Here is a 9,507-nt window from a genome sequence, read left to right on the forward strand (position 1 = left end):
ACTCTCTTAGAAAAGCCCCATCAGCCTTCCTGTTTCAAACAGAGAGTCATTGAAACGAGAGCTACAGGGCTTGAGGGACTTCGTTATACAGAGTGTTTGTTGAAAGGGGATTGTCAGGCCTGGGGTAAAGGCTCGAGCAGGAGGGCCCCCTTGCTCCCAGATGCCCAGTTCTAGGGCCTCCCGTTGGTCCACGAACCCTTAGGGCTCAGCCTCTTAGCTTCTGATTCTAAGGGCTCAGGACCCTCTCACTCACCTGTCTTCCCTCTGCTGCAACCAGGAGTTCTTCTATGACATCAAACATAGTGACCTGGCGAAGAAGTCCCTGGACATCTCGGTCTGGGACTACGACATTGGAAAATCCAACGATTACATCGGTGAGTGCTCCCAGCTCCCAGAGAAAAGCCCATCCTCCGGGGAGAGAAGAGCCTTACCTAGGCTTCTCTTGGGGAGGGGGGCGGTGGAGGGGGGGGTGGGTCAGGGCATTCTTTGTCTTTTGTGGCCACATTGCCCAAACACCAAGTCAGGACCCATGGTACTGGTTTGGGTCCAACGTGGGGATGCTTTCACAGGAAAGGGCTCACAGAGCTGGGCGATTGGGTCACGATTGATTATGTGCTGCACAAATCATCTTTAGTGCATAATCGAATCACAGAGGAGAGTGGGGTCTGTGGCCTCAGAAAACAGGGCGCAAAGGAAGTCTCCTTGATCTGTTTGCAAGTCGTGGAGGAAGGTTCTAATTTTCCCAGCATCCCTTCAAATGATGAGGAAGAACAACCGGTAAACACAGGGCAAGGGAGGGGGCCCCGGGCAAAGGCCGCAGCATAGGCAACGGTGTGGAGTACCCAGAAGGAGTGGGGAGAAGTTTCGCCGGGCGGGCTGGTCGCTCACAGAAGGTCTTTAAAGATGAGGCCGCGAAGCTATGACCTGATGCTACAATAGGGAGCCATGGCAGGATCCTGAGGAGCCGGTGCACAGGCAGAGAAGGCCAGCAGTAACCACAGCGTCATTACGACAGCCCCCCACAGAGAAGGATCCCAGGTTGCTGGAGGGGTCACTTCTCGGTGGCAGTTTTTCCCCAGCTAGACACTTGGGTCCAGAGTGAGAGTCCCACGCATCTCTCCGCTCTGACCGCCTGCTCCTGTCTCCCTATCTCGTCCTCCAGGAGGCTGCCAGCTGGGGATCTCAGCCAAGGGAGAGCGCTTAAAACACTGGTACGAGTGTCTGAAAAACAAGGACAAGAAGATTGAGCGTTGGCACCAGCTACAGAATGAGAACCACGTGTCGAGCGATTAGGATGCCCCCCACCAGGTCCCCAGCTCCACGCCCCACCCCCATGCCAGCTCACCCACCCGCCTACCCCAGCTGCCCTTTGCACTCTGGTCCCTCTTCTCTCTGCCTCCTCCGCCCCTCCCCTCCCTGCACCTGCCTTTGAGGTGCCCCCCCCCCACCTTGGGCACCACTGCCAAAGACCTTCTCCTCCCTCCCTCTGCGATGCTGTGGTGCGGGCCCTGAGTGCAGCCCCTCTCTGGTCCCTCTAGGATGGGGCAGCAGGGAGAGGGATGGGGCGATTTTGACAAGGAGGCTGGAATTTAATGACCTCTCTGGGTAAACGGCAAAGGTTCCTCGTCATTTAGAACTGTTTTTAGACCCTCCTAGCCTCGAACACACACACACACACACACACACACACACACACACACACACACAACTTGCATTTCCTGTGTCGTGTCTGCGCATATCCTCAGTTGTCAGCAGACCCGGACAAGGCTGTGAGGACCAGCACTGGGGCAGAAACAGAGCATCCAGGCCAGGCTGCCCCTCCACAGCATTATCCGTCCCCCGCCAATGGCCAGGAAAACAGACCACTGGGTTTAAACTTCCCAGTGACTAGGAACACGCCCTCCTGGCTCCAGATGCATCAAGAAATGGGCGCACGGAACACCCAACGGGATCCGGTAGCCTCCTCTTTCAGGATGCCCCCCCCCCACTTGCTTCCTAGCAAAACCCAACACCCTTTCTCTAGCGCCCCCACCCTGTCCCTCCGACCTCCCTTCCCCTCTCCCGGGCCCTACACCCCACCAAACTCTCTCACCTCCTCACACTCCTCTCTCCCTGTCCATCTCTCTCCCCTCCTCCTTTCTCTCTCTCCAAGGGCTTCACCCAGCCTCGCCCCTCACCAGCTTGACCCAAACTGGCGCAGCCTGGAAGTCCCAGTTGGGCCGTGCTTCTCAAAACTTCCACTCCTGCCTGCAGGGCTGGGTGTCCTTGGGCTGGGCCAGCTGCTGGCGACGTCCCGGGAGCTGTGTAGACCTCCTGTAGAGGGCTTCCTCAGCCCCTGGGCTCCCCAAGTCGGTGCCAAAGGCATTTAGAAACCAGAGCTCTGGGGGCAGGGGACCTCTCCAAAGCCCCCAGCCTTCCTCCCCCCTCTGCCATCAGTTAAAGGAACACACGACTGCGTCCTTAGCACTCGCTGACTCTCTGCATCTCTGGGATCCTGTCTCTCACTCAGAATCACCTTGAATCTCTCTGTCTGTGGCTCTGTCTCAGTCTCTGTGTCTCTTGCCCTTTCTTCACCAAGTTTGTCAGGGGAAGAAAACACCATCATGAATGGAAAGCTTTCGAGAGTGACAGATCCTGATGCCAAAGGCCATTGTCCCATCATGAATCGGTCGGTCTCCCCCCCCCCCAAAAAAAAAATAATAATAATGGAAAGGAGGAAAAAAGCAATGAGAATGAACGCTATAAATTTGAGGCTGGGGTCAGGCAGTCTTCATTGCCCCACGAGAAAGGCTTGTGTTTTCCCCCCCGTTTCCATTGTCTACCCCTGTGGAAATCACCTCCTTCGGTCTCACCGCCCACCATCATCTATAGACATCACCAGATAGACACTAACGCTCTCCCTTTCTCCAGACGCACCTTTGAACCTCTCCATTCAATGCCTCCACCCCCAGCTCCCTGCACAAACTCATCGGAAGACTCTGGTTTCTCGCCTCGAATAACCATTTTCTAAACATCGAGATGGCTCTTCCCCTTCCCCAAGATGGCCAACAGCTTCCTCGCTGCCATCTTGCCCCCTGACCCTGTCTCTCTGTCAGTCCCTGTGGCACCCACTCTCAGCCCACCTCCTTCCCACGGTTGCCCTTAGGAGAAAGCATGCTGGCTGTGTTGCTCAAGCCCGACGCTGGTGTGGGCGCTGGAATCGGCATGCAGCGAGCTCACGGTGTCCCCGGTCTGGGTGCACGCTGTCCCCGACAAATGTAACCACCTCCCTGCCTAGAATCCACACACGCCCTCCAGTGCATGCAGAACCTCCCACTGCCTTTCTTAGTGATGATGTAGCCAAAAAATAAAGTAGGAATACCCAGGAAAGCTGGCTGGCCTGGGGTTTTCCTTTCTGGCTTCTGGAAGTGCTTCCTCTCCGTCAGGACCCATGATGCTATTGGGAGAGTCAGTATTTAGTATCTGCTACGTTCCAGCCCTTGGGGACACAGCAGTGGACGAGGCAGATGTGGTTTCTGGCCATGATGGCTGAATGCTGTTCCCTGGTACCCAAACCCTCCTCTTCTCTCTTCTAGCCCAACCTTGGGAAAATTCCAAGGTCACGTGGAATCATATCATGCCCAAAGAGACGACAGAGTTGGGCCAGGGCCTAGTCCAATCAACTCACTTATCTCACAGAGGAATTACCCAAAGCCTGGGAAAGGGAATAACACACCCAACGGCTCACGACAGCAGTGCCAGGAAAGAAGCCGTTTCATGGGACTCCCGGCACAGTGTCCTTAACACAGTGGCTAATACTATCACGGATCATCAAACGCCTCCTTTGTGTTCTAGAACCTTCCATCCTACAAGGAGCCTTCACAGATAGCCTTCGGTGGTCCTAAAAGTGAGCTGAGGAGGTAACTAACTTCCCAGAAGGATGATTAATCTCCCTATGATCTATCCCGAAAGGGTTGAAGCAATTTATCGGGAATGTTGGTTACTTCCCAGAAGGAGTCATCCAGTTCCACCCAGGCCATGTTAGAAGTTTTTTCTTCCCCCCCAAAAGGGGGGTTCTCAATCCTGGGGAAGAAGTAGGCATGTTAGAATCACCTGGGGAGATTTTCTTTTCAAACTACCCATGCTCTCCCTGCCACCCCACCCCCAGACTCTCCTGCGCCCTGGGGACAAGGTGTACATTCCAACATACTTCCTGGTTGACGCCTTATGGCCTTCTGCTTCCCACGCCCATGGTGACTTTGCAAACCGCTGCCCTAACGTCCATCTGTTTTTCCTACAAATCAGCCAGCTGTCACCAGGTGGAAAGAGGTACCAGCTAAGGCCATGTCGCACCCCCAAAAGTGGCAGGGGGCACTGCTCAATGCGGACATTGCTAACCTTGCCCCGTGCTCATGGCAAACATTGCTAATCAATATGGCGTCTTTCTCGCACAGCCTGCTAGCAGCAACCAAAAGAATTCAGGATGCAGCCCGGTTTTATGGGCAAACAACAAACACTCAAAGATGACCAGCCAGAACCAGAATCTAACATCCACGGTGTTACTGAAACATAATCTTTTTCTCTGAAGTCACCCTCATTCCTATTACAGATAGCCAAATTAATACTAATATGTTTGTAAAATAAGTCCAGGTTTAATTATTTACATAAGCACAGGAAGAATAGTGATTGACCCTATGGGTTGTTTTTTTTTTTTTTCCTTTTAATCTGCTCTGCTGAACTTTTTATAAAGAATTTCAGATTGAGCCTTTAACAACGTTAAGGCCAAGAGCCGAGCCAAATATTGGCCGTCTGATTCACCTGTAACACCGGTAGATTTAGGTGAATTCCTCTCTTCGTGAGGTCCTCCAAAATTTCCTGAGGTTCCTGTATCCACCAGGAAGTGACATCCTTTACGCACCTGGTAAGGCTGTTGACAACTCTGGAAGTAAGGTATGAGGCTAACATTTCCAAGGGGCTCCATTGGCTCCAAGTGGACCTTTGTTCCTTAAAACTGTCTGGCCATATCTGAGTCTGTGCACATCTCTCTCAAATAGGACATTCCAGTCAAAGTCTCATGCTTGTCATGGAAGAAAGAACACTCGTTGAGAGTTTCCGACTTCTGGAAGGTTCAGGCAGGGAGAAAAGATAAATGTTTCCATTTCTTTACAAAAGAATATTTTGGGGGCGCCTGGGTGGCGCAGTCGGTTAAGCGTCCGACTTCAGCCAGGTCACGATCTCGCGGTCCGTGAGTTCGAGCCCGCATCAGGCTCTGGGCTGATGGCTCAGAGCCTGGAGCCTGTTTCCGATTCTGTGTCTCCCCCTCTCTCTGCCCCTCCCCCGTTCATGCTCTGTCTCTCTCTGTCCCAAAAATAAATAAACGTTAAAAAAATTAAAAAATAATAATAATAATATTTTGTCAAATTTCTGGAAGTCATGGCTATCTTAAGAGAAAAGGCTTCCTTAAATCTGGAAGTGCAAATGAATAGGGGAAAAGGTCAACATTAGGCAGGGCGAGATCAGGGACCCCCTGGGCAGCAGGGTTTGGGGGAAGAAAAAAAAAGGATAAACGTATTCCGGACCCGCCTGGGCTAGATGCCATGAGTGGAGTCTCACAAACTTTCTGGTAAGGTCCCAGTAAAAAGTCAGGGGCAGAAATCCTCAGTGGCTACCCCGTCGGGACCTTCCGCACTCTTGAGAGCTTCATACTTTCTCTCAAACTCCATCGCTGTCGTGCTGGAGATTCATTCTTCCACTCCGTGAGACAAGGACCAGCGTCTCGCCCACCCTCCCGTGACACAAACATTAGAGAACCAGCAACGTTTCAAACAAGAATCGTAAGAAACTCTAGTCCTCTACCTCCATGCAGTCAGTCCCGTGTTGTTCATTCTTGTTCTGAGTGGAGCTTTTCTATTAGTTCTAGAAATGCTTAGTTTAGTTTTCTGACCTTAAGGATATCGGACACCTGTATGTGTTGAAAGTTGTGTTCGTGAATTTCCTTGAAGCTGAAACATAGTTTGCAAGAGCATCAGAACAATAACTGTAAATGGCAGGAGACTCAAAAAATGGCCCTGGTTATGTGGTAGGGTCCCCTCCCCAAGGAAAGGGGAAAATTAAAAACAAAACAAAACCGGGGCGCCTGGGTGGCGCAGTCGGTTAAGCGTTTGACTTCAGCCAGGTCATGATCTCGCGGTCCGGGAGTTCGGGCCCCGTGTCAGGCTCTGGGCTGATGGCTCGGAGCCTGGAGCCTGGAGCCTGTTTCCGATTCTGTGTCTCCCTCTCTCTCTGCCTTTATCAGAGAGAGAAAAAACAAAATTTAATTTTAGACTAGTGTATTTTTAAAGCTAATTTTTTCCAGTCTCAGTGTGAGTGGGGGAGGGGCAGAGAGAGAGGGAGACGGGGAGAATCCCAAGCAGGCTCCTCACTGTCAGCTCAGAGCTGGACATCAGGCTCCATCCGCTGAACCATGAGATCATGACCTGAGCCGAAGTCAGACGCTCAACCGACTGAGCCACCCAGGCACCCCTGGACCCAAGTACCTTTAGTTCCCCTACAGTAAGAGGCTAAAAGCAGAAAAACCGACATTCAGTAATTAATGTTTCGGTCTTTTATCTTATCTAGAAAAGACTTAGATATCCAGTGAATTCAATCCAATTTATCATTTTTTAAAAAACTTTTTTTTAACGTTTATTTATTATCGAGAGACAGAGAGAGACAGAGCATGAGCAGGGGAGGGACAGAGAAAGGGGGAGACACAGAATCCGAAACAGGCTCCAGGCTCCGAGCTGTCAGCACAGAGCCCAACACGGGGCTCAAACCCACAAACCGCGAGATCATGACCTTAGCTGAAGTCGGTCGCTCAACCGACTGAGCCCCCCGGGCACCCCAATCCAATTTACCATTTAACCTGGCAAAACTGTAAAGTTTTAGATAGATAAAAGTTTATAGATAGGGGCCCCTGGCTGGCTCAGTAGATGGAACATGTGACTCTTGATCTCAGGGCTACGAGTTTGAGCCCCAAGTTGGGGGTAGAGATTACTTAAAAGCAAAATCTCTTTTAAAAAATGTTTAGCTATAAACTCTTTTTTAAAACTTTGTTTATGGGGCATCGGGGTGGCTCATTCGGTTAAGCGTCCTTGACTCTTGATTTCGGCTCAGGTTATGATCTCACGGTCTTGAGACCAAGCCCCTGGATGGGCTCTGTGCTGAGTGTGGAGGCTACTTGGGATTCTCTCTCTGCCCCTCCCTGCTTATGTTCTCTCTCTCTCTCTCTCTCTGCCCCTCCCCTGCTTGTGTTCTCTCTCTCTCTCTCTGCCCCTCCCCTGCTGTGTTCTCTCTCTCTCTCTCTCTCTCTGCCCCTCCCCTGCTTGTGTTCTCTCTCTCTCTCTCTCTGCCCCTCCCTTGCTTGTGTTCTCTCTCTCTCTCCTCTCTGCCCCTCCCCTGCTTGTGTTCTCTCTCTCTCTCTCTCTGCCCCTCCCTTGCTTATGTTCTCTCTCTCTCTCTGTCTCTGCCCCTCCCCTGCTTGTGTTCTCTCTCTCTCTCCTCTCTGCCCCTCCCCTGCTTGTGTTCTCTCTCTCTCTCTCTGCCCCTCCCCTGCTGTGTTCTCTCTCTCTCTCTCTGCCCCTCCCTTGCTTATGTTCTCTCTCTCTTTCTGCCCCTCCCCTGCTTGTGTTCTCTCTCTCTCTCTCAAAATAAATAAGTAAACATTAAAAAAACCTTAATGTACTTGTTCTTAATTCCCCGGGAAAACTTCCCGAGACAGACAAAAATCATCCTTTTAAGTCCTTTTTGCTGGTAAGTTGTAACAGAATCAACATGAATTTAACTAATAAATTCAGGTCGAATAAAAGCTGATTATCTGAATTATATTTGATGCCGATACCTCCAAAAACATGTCTGTTTTAATTAAACCAAGAACCTTGAATTAGCTCTGATACCTAATATGTTGCACCTGTGTCCGCTCAAAAGCCCATCCGCGTACTCCTGTCAGTTTCCCCGGGGCCCCTTGTGGGCTAATCTGAGGTTGGAGCTTTAAGTCCAGGGGAGCCCTAGGCCCCCTAAAGCTGATCTGGGAGGTGCTTCAGTTTGAGCCTCATAAGGAGGTGGCCCAGCAGCGTGGGGTGCTTTTTCCTCCGAGATAGTGAGGGGTCCCGCTGGGTCGGCTGGCCACCAGCAGCTGGCTCCGACTGTGACAGCCACCAGCTCAGGAAACGCACAGGTGGGCCTCCTACTCGTCTCGGGGAGTCCCCGGGCGCTGGAGAGTCAGACACACAGCTCCTGGCTGTTACTGGACAGAGAATCGGTTTCGCACTCGGGTTCGGCGGCTCATTGGTCAAAAATCGATACTCAGGAGACCCATCATGGGGGGAAAGGGAGGGTTGTGTTATTCAGGGAGCCGGCAACCCGGGAAGACTGATGTCTCGAAGACCATCTTCCCTGTCCAGGCCAAGCCAGAGGGTTTTAAAGGGGAAGGCAGGGGAAGAGGGAGGGGGGCTGTGGGCAGGAGAAGCAGGTGTCCAGGCGGTGACTTGTACTCCGACACGCCCCTGAGCAGAACTGCTGGTGTCCGCGACAGCTGTGTTTGGTCAGCCTCATGCCTGGGAAAGTTCTGTCCTTCTCTCCTCGAGCCTGGTGGTCTGCAAGTTTCAGGGAAACTGAGTTCTGCCACAGACCAAGGGACTTAGGTCAGCAAGCGAGGAGCGCAGAAGCTTGAAGAAGCAAGTTGTCCCTTAAGGCCGGTCGGAGCACTGTTACAGGAGCTTTTTCTGCTCAAGTTTTCTGTAAACCTGAAACCACTGCAAGAAATTCAGCCTATTAGTCCAAAGGAAAAATGTATATAGCGTGATGCCTTAAAAAAAAAAAAAGAGTTTTGGGGGGGCATCCGGGTGGCTCAGTCAGTTAAGCCTCCAACTTCTGGCTCAGGTCATGATCTCACAGTTCATGAGTTTGAGACCTATTTCTGGCTCTGTGCCGACAACTCAGAACCTGGAGGCTGCCTCCCATTCTGTGTCTCCCTCTCTCTCTGCCCCTCCCCCATTCGTTCTCTCTCCCTCTCTCTCTCTAATATCTCTCTCTCTCTCTCCGTCTCAAAAGTAAATAAACATTAAAAAAAAGACAGAACTGTAACTGTCTGTGTGTGTGCGTGTGTGTGTGTGTGAACCCAGAAAAATCTCTGAAAAGATCTATGCCAAAGCCTTTATAGTGGACATTTTTGAGTTTTAGGGTCCCGGATGGTCTGTATGCTTCCTGATTTCTCTGACTTCTTTTCCATTTTATAATGTGCATATACTGCCGTGAAGCTCACAAGAGACTATAAAACAATTTTGTCAGCCACCAAAAAAGACGAAGCAGGAAACCACACATCAGTTTTTTAATTATGATTTATCCCAGGCGAGGTACCAGTGTGGGTTGAAGTGCAGGAGTTTAAGAACACAGTCTGAAGAAAGGTCTGACGTCCTTAAAGGACCAGAGGGTGGGTTTCCCGGTGGGAGGCGGGTTCGCTAGGCTAAGCCCCTCCCTTCCCAGGAAACG

General features: G+C 51.3%; 1 protein-coding gene across 1 annotated transcript in view; it reads left to right on the forward strand.

The window, feature by feature from the left end:
* RPH3A (rabphilin 3A) overlaps positions 1-3,369 on the forward strand; it is a 102,437-nt gene extending 99,068 nt beyond the window's left edge. Inside the window, exons 20-21 of the mRNA XM_027043849.2 lie at positions 278-374; positions 1,163-3,369. Of these exons, the coding sequence (XP_026899650.1) occupies positions 278-374; positions 1,163-1,293 (228 nt within the window). The 3' untranslated portion in view covers positions 1,294-3,369. The remainder of the gene's footprint in view (positions 1-277; positions 375-1,162) is intronic.
* Positions 3,370-9,507: the final 6,138 nt, after the last annotated feature.

Source organism: Acinonyx jubatus, chromosome D3 (genome assembly GCF_027475565.1).
Source record: "Acinonyx jubatus isolate Ajub_Pintada_27869175 chromosome D3, VMU_Ajub_asm_v1.0, whole genome shotgun sequence".
NCBI classification, from domain to species: Eukaryota; Metazoa; Chordata; class Mammalia; order Carnivora; family Felidae; genus Acinonyx; species Acinonyx jubatus.